This window comes from Periplaneta americana, chromosome 7 (genome assembly GCF_040183065.1).
Source record: "Periplaneta americana isolate PAMFEO1 chromosome 7, P.americana_PAMFEO1_priV1, whole genome shotgun sequence".
NCBI lineage: Eukaryota > Metazoa > Arthropoda > Insecta > Blattodea > Blattidae > Periplaneta > Periplaneta americana.
In genome coordinates, this window is record NC_091123.1 from 177,986,115 (window position 1) to 178,002,224 (window position 16,110).

At 33.9% G+C, this 16,110-nt stretch overlaps 1 protein-coding gene across 1 annotated transcript in view; it reads right to left on the reverse strand.

Annotated features, from left to right (window-relative positions):
• Positions 1-9,280: 9,280 nt before the first annotated feature.
• Positions 9,281-16,110, reverse strand: part of LOC138703800 (beta-1,3-glucan-binding protein-like) — a 22,762-nt gene continuing 15,932 nt past the window's right edge. The window contains exons 5-7 of the mRNA XM_069831988.1: positions 14,485-14,636; positions 12,370-12,471; positions 9,281-9,545 (exon numbers count right to left, since the gene is read on the reverse strand). Coding sequence (XP_069688089.1) covers positions 9,429-9,545; positions 12,370-12,471; positions 14,485-14,636 — 371 coding nt within the window. The 3' untranslated portion in view covers positions 9,281-9,428. The remainder of the gene's footprint in view (positions 9,546-12,369; positions 12,472-14,484; positions 14,637-16,110) is intronic.

Genomic DNA, 16,110 nt, shown 5'->3' on the forward strand with positions numbered 1-16,110 from the left:
AGTCTGGGGATCGCTATTTATTGTGGCAGAATAGCTGACGTTGCGGCACGTGGGTTTGAAGCTATTTCAAATACGATTTAGAGTGAAAAAAAATTTCACCTGTGTCAATACATTTGAATGTAGGTGGGATCATCTCTTTTCCTTCAGTAAATATCGTAAATTTACTGTCATTAATTGAATTGTAGTTTTTTTGAGTGGGATGTAAGAAGTGTCTGGTGCTGCTAGTTCGAATCTGTCCTGTTACGTGTGTAGGCCTAGATGTTTATCCGTTAACAACTAAGTGGTCTGTGTTTGATGTGGCTTTTGCTACTGATGTTGACTTTGCATCCAGGAATTCCTAGGCATCGTCAAAGGTCATACCGCCTCCTGATCTCAGGTTGCACGGGGAATGGTTCGAATCCTGATTGACATGAATACCGTTTTGCCACAGTCTACTATATATATATATATATAGTCACGAAGCTTAATACTTACTAAATATGCAAACTTAGACAGTTGAAATACGCATCCATAGATATTTGCTCACCACCAGGATCGATACTATCGCCTCATCACAGACTCTTTCCCTAGCAGACAATAAAATGTATTGTACTTTCGATATCGTGTTATTTTGAAAAAATTAACACCTTCCTTCCACTATTGAAATATGAAATACATAAGGTTTATATATTATTTTCATAAAATATATATTATATTCTATAAACTCACCTTCCTGGATCTTTCGGAAGAAGGATAACTCTAACCTATTTTTCTTACAATTTATAGTACTACAAACGTCTCCTTGTCCCATATTATTATTCAAATTATTGTATTTTAGCCATTTACAGTTATTACAACCGATAACGAACATTTTACAGTTTACATAGCTTTTCATATAAATACGAAATACGACACAGTCAATGCCTTTTCGATCTAGACCAGGCCGTAATGTTTGTTCGGGTTTTCTATTTCAGTGTATGGATCTCAGTGAAATATTATATTATAACTTTATTGCTTATCATTGCTAAGCTTTATTTAGTGTAATGTGTCTATAAGTTCCGCTTATTTCTTGTTGCATAATATGTTGCAGAAATAATTACAAAACTGTGTTATTTTCATGTGAAGAGAATTTTACATGTTAACATAATCTGTTCGCGTCAACATTTCAAGTTTAGAATGGAAGCTATTTTGAGGTTTAATAAAAAAGAATTTATATTGTGATTTTAATTTAGCACATCTACCTTCCGTAATTGTAGACAGAAAATGTATCATACCACTCCTGTGAAATTAGTGTACGTACAATTGTGTTATCTCATCTCTTAAGTAGGAGATAAATACAATAATTCAGTACTCAATTTTAGTATTAAAATACAGACAAATTGAATGTCCGGGGTATCATATATATGATATTATGCTTAATTATAATGTATAATTGCGAGTTTAGGAATATAAGTTAAATATAGTAAACATAACCTATAATTTTCATATGAATGGCAGGGCATTGGAGATCACTGAATTTAGACAGAAACGGGCAACTGGTACAGTAAACATAACCTATAATTTCAACATATCTAAATATCCTTGCGGTGCAACTGAAAGTTATTGAATCATGCATAAATGAATGTACAATAATTTCGCAATATTTAATCGAAATAAAGGCAGGTATTACACATACGAACAACGTAATTTTCACACCATAAATAATATTACATCTTAACTCGCAAGTAAATTATGTCTGAAGTGTCTCATAATCATTGTTTTAAATTTTATTAATGCAATTACACTACATTTTAGAGAAACATATGTTACTGTTTATGCATTCCAACTAATTTATATGGTTGAAACGCCGCCCTTCGTGATCGGGTTAAGTGAGTCACATGGTCTGCCATACGACCTGTATTAGATCACGATGGCAGTGGCACAGTCTATTGTTCCTAGTAGCCTACTCTCAGCGCTCCAAGCGGCTAGCAACTATCGCGAGGTTTGCAAAAAATCATCCCAAGCTTCGTGACTGTAGTCTATATACTAGACTGTGGTTTTGCTATATTTTTCCAGCTGTAAGGTGAATGTCAAGTAATCTCTTGACGAACCTCGCACTCATCTCAAAATATCATACCGTTATCACCAATTACATGGACTCTAGATTATCTCGCAGTTGATAAAGCATCGTTAAATAACAGAATATTAATGACACAGTCGAGATGCGAGCATATTATGTACAGAAGAGATGAATAAACTAACTGCCGCTCTCGCTCGCTATGTTCGTTGCATTTGTCTTTCGAGTCTCGTCTCGTCATTCTCGTGCGCTTCGAGTCCCGCTCATCATTCTCGAAATAGCATTTGGTCGGCGTGGAAAGATTTCGTAACTTTGAATAACATACATCATTGAAATAAATAACATTATAAATGTTTAAATGAGACAAAAAGACAAAACAGAACAGTATCTTAGTTATCAAAATATTCTGGTTCTATTATATGATATTACCTATGGTTATATAAGTAGAAAAAAAAAAAGAATTCTCAAATAAATTTGCATTTCTAAGAAACATAAAATATAACGTTACTTGGGATTGCACATTTGATCTCAAACATATGAAAAGAAAATTCCTAGTCTTTTAATAAGGGCCTAGTAATTAAATAAAAACTGGGGAACGAATTATTATACACTGAAAGGTAGAGATGATGTTTCAAATAGGCCAGCCGTGGCGAAAAGGCCATGTGCACCGAGCCACTGTGTAAGCTGCAACGTGCATAGCACCTATGGAGGGAGGCGGACAACCGAAGGGGAAGTTAATGTTGAGGACGTGTAACGAAGAAAGAAATGAACAAGAAAACATAGGACACATTATCACTACCTAAAATTAACTGTCTTCAGAATGTCTCTGCGACAGAGTTTCAAAATCAGGAATTATGTCACTTACTGCCAATCGTAGTTGATCACGAAGGTATTTGTCTGTCAGTCGTGATCTAAATTTGATTTTTACTATTTTCATTGTTTAAAATAATTTTTCACAAACGTAAGTTACAGCGAGCATGGCTTCAACAGAGCAAGCGAAAGAACGAAGCTTCAAATATTTATTTTTTTCCAAAGATTTGAAAAGTTCAATATCTGTCAAGTCCTTACATCCAGCTTTCATTTAACGTCAAATTGTAAATCTGTGAGTTTAAATTGAAGATCTAACCGCATTATTCGTACATCTGATGTAAAAGAATCAACGTACAGAGATGATAATGATAATAATAATAATAATAATAATAATAATAATAATAATAATAATAATAATAACACTTAACCTTTTAATGTTCCATCAGTAACATGTAGTAACTTATAATGCCGTTTTATGTTATACAACCGTTTTCCTAGTAATATTTGTGAACAAATCATACATTTACTATTTTCATCATATTGTAAGCAAAAGAATGCATCCTCCCATCCTACTTGAAACTTTCGTTTTTTATAGAGGTGCATGGTTTCGAGAGAGATATTGTGACGATACGCCACTCGCAGGTCCGAGACAAATACAAATAGTACGGAGTTTGATTCCAGTGAGTAAGAGGGTGGGGGTTGTAGGTAGGAAGCGAGAGAAAAGCACTGCGAGCCACAATGTGCTCGTGAGTCGCATTTTCGCCGCGGCTGAAATAGGCTACTTGATTGTTTATACATAAATTATATAACAGTTGCCAAAGTAGATAAAAGTTCAGTCAGGTATAAACAACTGTGGTGATTCAAGGCTGCTAGACGTTCGGGACTTCGGGAGTGATCAATCTCGACGTCTCGAAACACTCACAAGCAGTCATTACGTCAACGACACGACGTACAGTGGACTCTCCTAAGTTCGACTGAACAGAATTGAAAGTTCAATCCAATAAGGGTAGTGGGATTGGTAGGTGAAATGAATACAAATTCTTATTGGTTATCCATCAACGAATACAGTACTGTACTTGCATTTCCTGCCCGCCCCGAGACTTGTGTATGCGCTTCTAGTACCACAATGAGTTTCTACAGTTCCGTCTCACAAACGGCACAATTCTCAAATAGAAAAAGAAGAGTTCATTAATTTAAAATCTGTGATTAAATATGGATGCCCTAATCAATCAAATATTCTGTTTTCCTTTAACAAAAGTATCACTACAAGACGCAGAATCAATTCCCATTCAAATGGCAAACGCATTTCTTAGTGCCCGTATAGGGGCGTGTCTAATTCTCCTATGTAAGCAGTCGAATTATAGGATGTCGAACTTGTTTTCTGTCGAACTTTAGAGCTTCCACTGTTATACAACATTGTCGTGCGGGTTTTCGGCTTTGCGGGCGCTGTTAGTCTTGCTTTCTCGATCGTTGATGTTGATGAGATGTGTTGATGCTTGACTTTACTGGATTTGAGCCAGAGGCCGTTTTAGGATCTTATACTCGCAGGATGCCCTCTCCAGCCATTGTACATAAATAATAATAATAAATATATATTTACATACTGTATATGACACTATTTCTGACGTAAGTGCCAGTAGGTGTGTGAGTGCGGTGATTGGCTTTTTATTTTATTTTATTTTTTACCTTATTTTTGTTTTAATTATTTTGGTGTAGGCCTAATTTATTAATTTGCGATGCTTAAGGAATGGTGAACGGGACAAGAGTTCGGGGTGAAAGATATCAGTTGATAGACAGCATTTAGGTAAGTTATTATATGGGGAGATTAAGAGGAAAGCAAGAATGGGAAATGCTGGGTTTGCAGTTAAAGACCTGCTCTTGGGCAGAACACTGTGCATGCATACATACATACATACATTTTTTTTTCTCGATCGTTGTTCATCTCTAATGTAGTACAGGATGAAGTGTGCGAAAGTAGTACATCAATCATTGTAACCGAAGTGAAAGTTATTTAGAATGTGCTCATCTTCAATCTTGAATCGTGGTACATATTTTCGTGACTTTATTTTAGTAATATATGTTTTATTTTATTTTGCTATGTTGGCCTCATTGCCGTAATTTAATTTGTGCCTTAAATTTGTGTTGGGCTCACAGTAAGATCACGGTTCGGGTGTTGAGGTGCAAACTGTCTGCGAATTACTTCTTTGGGCCGCACTACGACCATGTGATTCACTGAGTCACTCACAGAAATGAATACCAAATTGTACTTCTTGACGGTAAAGGCTTCCAGCTTGTAAGACTGTAATCTCTACTTTTTTTTTTTGATAATATTAATGATTATATATATACCACCATTTTTCTGTATACGGGTTGCACCTACAATTAGTTTGAAATACCGACAGTCTGTTTAATCAATAACTCCATTAATCCTGATATTAATTTAACTGCAAACAGTCCATTTCTCCTTACTTACTGGCTTTTAAGGAACCCGGAGGTTCATTGCCGCCCTCACATAAGCCCGCCATTGGTCCCTATCCTGAGCAAGATTAATCCAGTCTCTACCATCATATCCCACCTCCCTCAAATCTATTTTAATATTATCTTCCCACTTACGTCTCGGCCTCCCCAAAGGTTTTTTTTCCCTCCGGCCTCCCAACTAACACTCTATATGCATTTCTGGATTCGCCCATACGTGCTACATGTCCTGCCCATCTAAAACGTCTGGATTTAATATTCCTAATTATGTAAGGTGAAGAATACAATGCGTGCAGTTCTGTGTTGTGTAACTTTCTCCATTCTCCTGTAACTTCATCCCTCTTAGCCCCAAATATTTTCCTAAGCACCTTATTCTCAAATACCCTTAACCTATGTTCCCCTCTCAGAGTGAGAGTCCAAGTTCACAACCATACAGAACAACCGGTAATATAATTGTTTTATAAATTCTAACTTTCAGATTTTTTGAAAGCAGACTAGATGGCAAAAGCTTCTCAACCGAATAATAACAGGAATTTCCCTATTTATTCTGCGTTTAATTTCCTACGATGAAAGAGTAATGGAACGGAGAAAAATTCTCTCCGGCACCGGGATTTGAACCCGGGTTTTCAGCTCTACGTGCTGATGCTTTATCCACTAAGCCACACCGGATACCCACCCCTGCGCCGAACAGAATCGTCTCAGATTAAGTTCCAACTCTTGAGTTCCCTCTAGTGGCCGCCCTCTGCACTACGTCATAGATGTCTATGAACGTAGGACTGAAGTCCACACATGTGCTGAGGTGCACTCGTTAAAAGTGACTAGTTGGCCGGGATAGTAGGATGACGTAGTGCAGAGGGCGGCCACTAGAGGATAGGGACCGCTGGCGGGCTTATGTGAGGGCGGCAATGAACCTTCGGGTTCCTTAAAAGCCATTTGTAAGTAAGTAAGTAAGTAAGTATTATTAATATTATTTAATGTAGTCAAATGTAAGAAGCATAAAGAATCTACCAGAAAATATGGACAGCATTTAAGTTTCTTTGCTTTATAACTTTGTTCTTCTGGATTGACATACAACGTTTTTCTACTGTAAATGTTCAAAAAGTTGTATTAATTGAAAGATGAAGACAACACACACACACACACACACAAACACACACACACACACACACACACACACACACACACACACACACACACACACACACACACACACACACACACACACACACACACACACACACACATATATATATATATATATATATATATATATGTGTGTGTGTGTGTGTGTGTGTGTGTGTGTGGTGTAAATACTTACTGAAGTATTATTACAGACCTAACACTGTCATATTTTGTAATATTTAACAATGTTAATATGGAATAAACATATTTTTAATTTCCTGACAAACTGTAAAAACTGACTTACAACGTTATTCTAGGCAGTCATTCAATTATGTCTTTAAGTAACAATAAAACATCACAAATGGATGACAATTACATCATTCACTATCATCACACCATTCTTTCTTCACCCATCTTTCCAACACAGATTCGTTTCTTATTCTGTCTGTCCATTTCACACGTTCATTTCTTCTCCATGAAATCCATGTCCACATTTCAAATGCTTCTATTCACTTCTCATCGCTTCGTCGTAATCCAGGTTTCTGCCTCATACAGTGCCAAACTTCACACAGAGCACTTCAGTAGTCTCTTCCTCAGTTCCTTTTGCAGTGGTCAGCAGAAGACGTCCCTTTTCCTATTAAAAGCTTCCTTTGCCATTGCCATGGGTGGGCAACTCGTGCTCTCAAACTGTGAACAAACTCAGTCAGGTAGAACGAACTCTGTGCTAGTTGCAGTGTACGAGGGCCTTGCAACACGAGTGGTTGTTGGTTCGCTTGCGTCTACAGTGATTGGCAGCTTGTAACTGCAGCGGCTGCCTCGGTGTGTGCTTTTTTTGTGCCAAGGTTTTTAGCGCCTTGGGAGTACGAGTTGCCCACCCATGGCCATTGCTATCCTCCTTTTGACTTCCTGGCAGCAGCTCATGTTACTGCTTATAGTACACCCCAAGTATTTGAAGCTGTCCACTTGCTCTACTGCCTCATTTTGAATTCGCAAGTTTACCTTCTTTATTTTTCTTCGGATTATCATGGTCTTCAGAAAATTTTAAACAATTTTAATTATCTCAGTACCATACATAATTAATGAATACATAATGCAAATGCATCAAATGAGCTATATGGAATTCCTCAAGGATCAATATTAGGTCCCCTACTTTTTCTAGTGTTCATAAATGATCTTGCCCCCCTAATAAAAGATGTAGGTCATCCCATATTATTTGGAGATGACACAAATATAGTAATTACAGCCAATAACTCCAATACATTCCAATCTTCAACAGAGGAAATTCTCTTCAAAATATGTGACTGGTTCTCAATCAATAAATTAGTATTAAATTGTAACAAAACTAACATAATTCAATTTAAATCCTGTCCAAATTCAACCTCGAAAATTTCAAGCGCAATAATTAACAATAGGTCCCTAACAGAAATAACAACAACCAAATTTCTTGGCTTAAAATCGATGATGTGTTAAATTGGAAGAATCATATTAAAGAAATTACCCCCAAACTAAATTCAGCTTGTTTTGCTATTAGATCTATGCGAAAGATAGTAAATATCAATACCTTAAAAACAATATACTTTGCATACTTCCATTCGGTAACGAGTTTTGGAATAATATTCTGGGGAAATTCTACAGATAGTAACAATATATTTCTATTACAAAAAAGAGTAATTAGAATAATAGTAGGTGCCAAATCTAGGGAATCGTGTAGGACTATTTTCAAAAAACTACAAATAATGCCCATGGCTTGTCGGTATATCTTTTCATTAATAATCTTCCTCGTATGTAATCGTCAAAACTTTGTAACTAATTCAACAGTTCATAGCATAAATACACGTCAAAAAATGACTTTCATACTCCATCGGCAAGTCTATCGTGCTATCAAAAAGGAGTGCGTTATATGGCAGTAAAATTTTTTAATAGCCTCCCTATCGATATAAAAAATGAAACTCAAAACATAAGATTATTTAGGGCCAAATTAAAGAAGTACTTAATTTCTCACGCCTTCTATTCTGTAGGTGAATTCATGACATTCAATAACGCTTCATGAAATTGATACTAAAACTATGTGTTGTACTAGTAGACTATATTGTAAATCTCGTCTGTATATATTTCATCTAGACTGTGACTATAAATTAAGATTTTATAATAGTATTAAGTTTTTTTACTTGTTCCATATTCTAGCTGTAAGCATGTATGAATACCATGGAATGTTAATAAATACAATACAATACAATACCAACTGGCATACATAGCCAGATTTTTTGGCATTAATATATTTTTATGATATACATAATCATTATTTCCATTTGAAAATCGTCCATCTCCTTCGTTTCACCTTGTATTACGGTTGCAGGACTAATTTAATTTCCCGTAGGATTTTATACTATGAAGTTACGTATACGGAGACTTCAGACTTCAGAACAGTGGTCGGCATTTATTGATTCTGCAGTTAACCCCTTAATACACAAGTAGGGTGTGGAGGTAAGGCATGATTTCCCTCACTTGTTCATTCAAAGTTACGTAGTCTGGGTATGCTCCCCGTCCTATCTTTCCCTTTGCTGTATAATGCGAGATTTATTTTATATGACGTAGGTCTAATCTTTGCCGACCGGTTCAGTTACGCTATGACGTCACCTTACTACCCCAACTCCTACTTTCCCATGTCCAAGCGTAAGAGTGTAAATTACTATGCTATAAGCTCCCCTGATTTTAAATTAAAGCCTTCGTACAGCGAAGGTATTTAAAATAGAAGAGTATTGGTATAGGTAGGATGATATTAAAACTCAACAGACATTCAGGAAGTGGTGCTTAGAAATAAAATAAGAATACTCATGATTAATTTACAGAGTAAGTTTTATTGCGTACACCTGCAACGTTCTAATTCGTGCATTTTGTAGATTGACATTTGAATATTAAAACTGATTAACGATTAATAGATATATTGCTGCTGCGTGGTGTCAGGTCTGAGGTGATGACAACAGCTTTAGAGAGCCCAGACTTTAATGTAGTCAACCTGCATTGCCGCGCTCTCTCCATTGTTGACATCGAGATTCCAAGTCGGGAGCCATTGATTCTTGCCATTCCAGAAGTCTGTGGAAGCCTGAAAAGGTAATAATACGTATTAAAACTATGAAGAAAAAAAAAAAATTAATACTTCTTTCTTCCTGGTGTTAGTGAATAGTAGTAATAGTAGTAGTGATGAAAATATTAATAATTTTGACGGATGATGTTTTAAGATATCGGAAGCATGCTTTGAATCTTTTTTTTTTTTTTTTTTCAAATTATGTTTGTGTGTGTATGTGACGAGTTGTTAGTCAGTAGAACTTAATTTTTTAGAATTAAAATAACCAGAAAGTGTAAAATGGTCAAAAATGAAGTTTTTTTCTTTTTAGGCCTAAAAATCTACATTTCTCTAGGACTAATTTGATGTAAGATTTATTGCAAAAATAATATTTGAAATCTCTAAGAGAGTTCCAGATATTATTGGTGTGAAACATCACGCTTCCTTTCAGACTTTTTTTCAATCCTGAAATATTTCTAAAATAGGAATTCATCATTTTCCTGATTCTGGGTTTTGTGTTTCAAAAATGGACAAGTCCATCTCTGTTTGTTTCAAACACGGACAAAAGTCAATCTTAGTTTGAAAAGTAGAAAATGTAACGTTTCTCAGTTTCCCGTGAACTTATTTTTTTCAAACGCAAATCCAATTTTTCTCAGGATTGGTTGGACCAATCCGCATTAAGCTTTGCACACACATTATTCAATCATGTCTGAATTCTGTGAACTAAAATTATTTAAATGTATTAATTATTTCACAGAAGTCCATACCAATAATCACTGCAAAAACATTAATTTTTTTAAATTTCAAAAAAAAAAAAAATTACATCATTTTCAAACCAACACAGAAAACTGATTTGAGTTTCCAAAATTAAATTATGCCTTTATTCTATGTCAAAAAAATTCACTGCACTTGTTTCTGAGAAGAATTGACATTTAGCTATATTTCATTGTTTTGAGTTTATCTTCTGCAATGTTTATTTATAAAATATTTGATTAACATTTTTATATGGTTGCTAAAATGTTGAAAGCTATAGAGAATGTTCATCAGAGTTTTCTTTATCTGCCTTAAAAATTTTAAACAGATTGCTTCAGTAGTTCATGAGATACAGAAAGAAATGTGTTATGCTGTATTTTATAGTGGATTTACACTTCTTGGTTAGGCTACCTTGAATAATTTACATACAGATTTTGAATTATTTGCATTAGAAGAGTCTTTTTTTGTCCAGGATTGCGTATGAGTGTTTTCTATAATTAAATCAAAATCTATCGACATGGAACTTCATCAGTGTGACCGCATCAGCTTTTTCCTTTCAACATATAAGAAACTCGTAGGGCCTATTACTAAAACATTGATGATCGGAAATTGACGCATACATTCAGTTAGTGTGGCACACTTCTGTCAGCTACTTACAGTAATTATTTTTAATTAGGAAAGAAACAAATTCTGTAAGAAGTTTGCTACAGATGAGCTGCAACGACCTGTTTTTGTCAGAAGAAATGTAGGTCCTAAAATCTCATAAATAATGTCTTGAAATTAATATACAGGGCTTTCATTTCAAAACTTCCAAGTCTAAACAATTATTTAAATTGAATTCAATTAAAAAATACGTCAATTTAGATATTGAGGGGGGGAACTCTGAAACAAGGCTTAATTTCACTTTAGATTTCATCCCCCAACCCTCAGCCACCCACTTTGAAATTTCAAATGACACCCCTATATTTGTATACTTAAAATGAGCATTCAATTGTTTATACACCTCATTCATTTGTTTTTGCTTCTTTTGTTTTCTATCGTCGCCTGGCAACTTGTATTTTTTTATTATCAGTTGATTGTAGTATGGAAACAGAGCTTATTTTGTGTAATTTCCTAAATTTAATCAATAAGGATGACTTATGTCCTCTCTTGAAGGGTATACACCATTTTAAAATAATTTAATACACAAACACAACTATTACGTGAAATGCTCAATAAGTTTTTGTAGCTTTATTCTCTTCAGCTCTAATCAACAATAACAACAATCCAGGTTGCCAGGCGACGATAGAAAACAAAAGATGCGAAAACAAATGAATGAGGTATATAAACAATTGAATACTCTTTCATATTTAAGTATAAAAATATAGGGGTGTAATTTGAAATTTCAAAATAGGAGAGGCTGGGGGATGCGGGGTGAAATCTAAAATGGAATTAAGCCTGGTTTCAGACTTCCCCCTCAATTTACGTGTTTTTTGTTTAAATTGAATTCAATTTAAATAATTAGTTATTTAGACTGGGAAGTTTTGAAATGAAAGCCCTGTATGATCACATGCATGCCTATTAATTGTTCACAAAGTGAATAAATAAATATGTCTAATAATAATTATTGACGTAATGAGCAAATCTGCGAGTGAGTTAATGAATTAATAATTGACTAAATAAATAAATAAATACATAAATAAATAAATAAATAAATAAATGAATGAATGAATAAATGAATGAATAAATGAATGAATGAATGAATAAATGAATAAATAAATAAATAAATAAATAAATAAATAAATAAATAAATGAATAAATAAATGAATAAATAAATGAATAAATAAATAAATAAATGAATAAATGAATGAATAAATGAATAAATAAATAAATAAATAAATAAGAGTGAAATGGATAGTTGAGTAAATGAAACGAATTTTATAAATTTTTTCACACACATGATATTTTTAGAGAAAGCAAGATGGATAAGTCCTGAAGTGAAGTATTTCATAAGGGGAATGCAAGAGGATCACATGTATACCAATATTAATTACTTTTTAGTCATTGAATATAATTTTCGAGAAGCATTTATACGTTTACTTGAAAACTTATTGCAATCTTTTAAATTTACCGCTGGTGACGTATTCAGCCACGGTTTTCCGCCTGGATTCTGAGCGTCGTCAGGGAAGTAGTAATTCACTCCTCCACAGGCAAGATTCAGGACAAAGTAGAACTGCAATTGAAACATAACACAATCTGGTTAATTTAATGGATGTACGTACACAGGATAGTTGCAGTAGTACCATCTATTTACCTGCTACACAGTTCACTACTTGCACACTAGGATGGACAAGTAATTAAAGCTGTAGACTATGAACAGGGCTGGGCAAAATACTGACATCCAAGTATTTCAAATACAAATACAAAATACTTCAAAGAATAGTATTTCAAATACAAATACAAAATACTTTTAAAAAATTAACCAAAACACATTTGTATTTCAAATAGGTACTCAAAATACATTTGTATTTCAAATACCCGATACAATATATAACGAAATAGGAATATTACCGAAAATCTAAAATATTATATTAACATTAAAATTATTTTTATCTCGAAGTTTTATATAAACACTGTAACTGAACATTCTTCCTTTTCCCAGTCAACAATGAAATCATGCTATATATGAATAATTACTGCTCCCTTTCAAAACAACCAGTTCCTCAAATGTTCATCAGGTAAGGATCCCCTTGCTGGTGAATTAATAAATCCTGCAAAACAGAACAGTCTTTCTACAGGCGCAGAGGAACACAAACTTGTATTATACTTTATAAAAGCTTGTTTCACTGTTGGGTAATTCTCTGGAGTGCACAGGGTTGCCCCTTTGCCTTTGAAGAATTGTATGAGCTCATCCTCTGCAGTCGACAAGTTCTTTTCTTTTTGCTTTTCAAAGTCTGTTGTACTTGAGTTGAAAACATAAAAACTGTTTTCATCGTCTTTCATCATCTGAACTGACCAAAGGTGTAGCAGAGAACTGCTCAGCTGATTTCACACACATATTCTGTATCCTCTCCTTATCATTTGGTGAGGCAGTGTCAGGTAGCCATCTCATCTTAAATGATGGGTGGAAGCAAGCTGCCAAAATAGCTCAATTTGCTTCTGGGGTCAGATCAAACATCGCTTTAAATCTTGATGAAAGCGAACTCATTAGGACTGGAGTTACTTGGAATAGATGGCGTAGATTACTAGATAACAGAATATGTAATCTGTTTTTGAGGGAAATTAATGTGGACAGAAGTTGGCTGTAATAGCACGTCTTCTCATTTTGCATTAAATCAAGGGCTACGGCAATGGGTTTCAGAACTGCACAATATTCTTCAAGGTACTGAAACTCAACATCTTTGAAGGCTGGCAATCCCAATTTTTCACATATACTGTTTATATCATGTTTGAATTAAAATATTTGAGAGATCGAGTCATAAAGAGAATTCCATCGAGTTGGGCAAGGAAACTTTAATGAATATTTCAAGACATCTGGTATAATTTCTGAGGATTTGGGTCTCCTAGACGCATTCCATAATGCTGAACACTTAGCAAGTGTTGGGTGATGGATCCTTGATGCTGTTGGAGATTTCTTTATGGCATTAAGGTAATCAGTTGTGGCAAGAAAACTAAGTGTATGGCTAGCACATCTGAAATGGGTAGGCAAATAAGACAAGTTCATTCTTCAAATACAAATCCCAAACTTGAAGGACAAGAAGAAGAAAGTATTTTGAGTATTTGAAATATAAAATACATCAATTTTATGTAGGCCTATTTAAATACAAAATACTTTCTAAAATCCTTGCAAATTACAAAATACAAATGTATTTAAAATATTGCCCAGCCCTGGATGAAGAGAAATTCGTTATCTAGACTGCACCATATCTGAAGATATAATATTTGAAAAGGAAGTATTAGTACGTTTTAATGAACATTTAGAAAAACTAACAGTCTCTCCGTTATTGAAACCAAGCCAGAAATTATCTATTATTTTCCCCATGTGGATCTTTCCATTGCAAATGGCACCTCTCTCTCTGCAATTCCTAATGAAATATCCAATGCTATTGACTGATACTCGGAAATTATAGCTGATATAGTTCTGGTAATTCTGTTCCGATGATAATCTCTCTAATTTTGAACATATCGGTGAGACACAGTTTCAATTATATGCTTATTACATTTGTAGGATGTGGATAATAATTACCGGTTGGTCAAATGGTGCCATCTTGTTTCCATATTGCCATGGGTTATCTACAGTTCCAACTTGTTGGCCGAATTCTCCTAGTTCCCAGAATCCACCGTCTCCTGGAGCCACTGTGCCGATCACTTCGTCATCAATGCTAAATTGCATATGATCTGTAAGATATGATATAATAGAGTTTAGTATAATTTAGACTGTATAGGGGTTTTCAATAGATTTATATGGAGAATTAATTCCATGCTGGGAAGTTTATGTCTCAAATGACAGCTACCCGAATTTATACAGAGTAGTCCTATAGTTTTTTTTTTTGTAATTGAACATAAATATATTATATTAGATTCGAAAATTTTTTCCTTTGGTTTTACTTTGAAATATCTGTATTCTTAATATTTTAATCTTTACAGTATTCAATATTCTATACAGGGTGATTCACTAGGATTTACCGTCACTAACGGAACTTATTTCTGAAGACATTCCAAGCAAAATATGTCATATAAACATGTATCCTAATCTCAGTATTTTCAGAGTTACATTACTTTGAAATTATTTCTAAAATACCATTAATCTTTAATTTCTAAGGGTAAAAGAATATTACAGATAAAGAATGAACTATTCAGCAGTATCATTTCTTTAATTAGCTAGTATTCTGAAGCTAAACATATGTTGTGAATTCCGTAGTTGCTTCGTACAGAATTTCTTTTCGATTTTTAACTAAATAATTATATTATTCTTACGCATTTATCACAACAATTGTTACAAATCATGCCACTCTTGTAAATTCTTTAAAACTGTACATTAGGATCATAATTAAATTTTAAACAATCAAGTTCCTGAAGTCGTATGATTTGTAACAATTTCTGTGATAATTGCGTGAGATTAATGTAATTTTTAGCTAAGAATTGAAAAAAAATTGTACAAAGCAATTAACAACACTTTTTTGACTTCAGAACACTAGCCAATTAAAGAAATGATACTTCTGAATACTTAATTCTCTATTTGTAATATTCTTTTATCCTTAAGGGGAGGCAGAGGTGAAATTTTGGAACAAAACTTAAGAAAAAATGAAAATTTGTTTTTTTTTTTTTTTTTTTTTCCATTTTTATTATCTTTATTTTGATATTCCGATGTTAGTTTTTGATTTTGTGCCCATAAAGGTATGAAATTAAAACCAAGATAACTGTATTACTATATTATTCCCATAATAAACTAATACTTATCATTATTTATATACTTTCTCTGAACATATAAATAAAAAGAAATATTGAAAATTTCTTACAATATGGTGCATGGAGCATTTTATATCAAACGATAAAAAGTTTTATAAAATTATTAATATTTACAGAACTATTGTACTTAGGAAGTTGAAACTTGGTATGTCCATTACTAATAATATACTTTAGTATCCATGATCAATTTCAAACAAATCGGATAAATTTTATGGATTTTGAAATATTCACCTCTGCCTCCCCTTGAAAGTAAAGGAAAATATATTTTGTGCGAGATCGTGCGTATTTGCTTGTTTTCCGCACAGAACCAATACGCGGTAAGTGTGAAATACCACATTCAGTATTCCCAACGTAACACACATAACAATTTCCCTCTTCTTACCGCTTAAGCGCGACATTCATT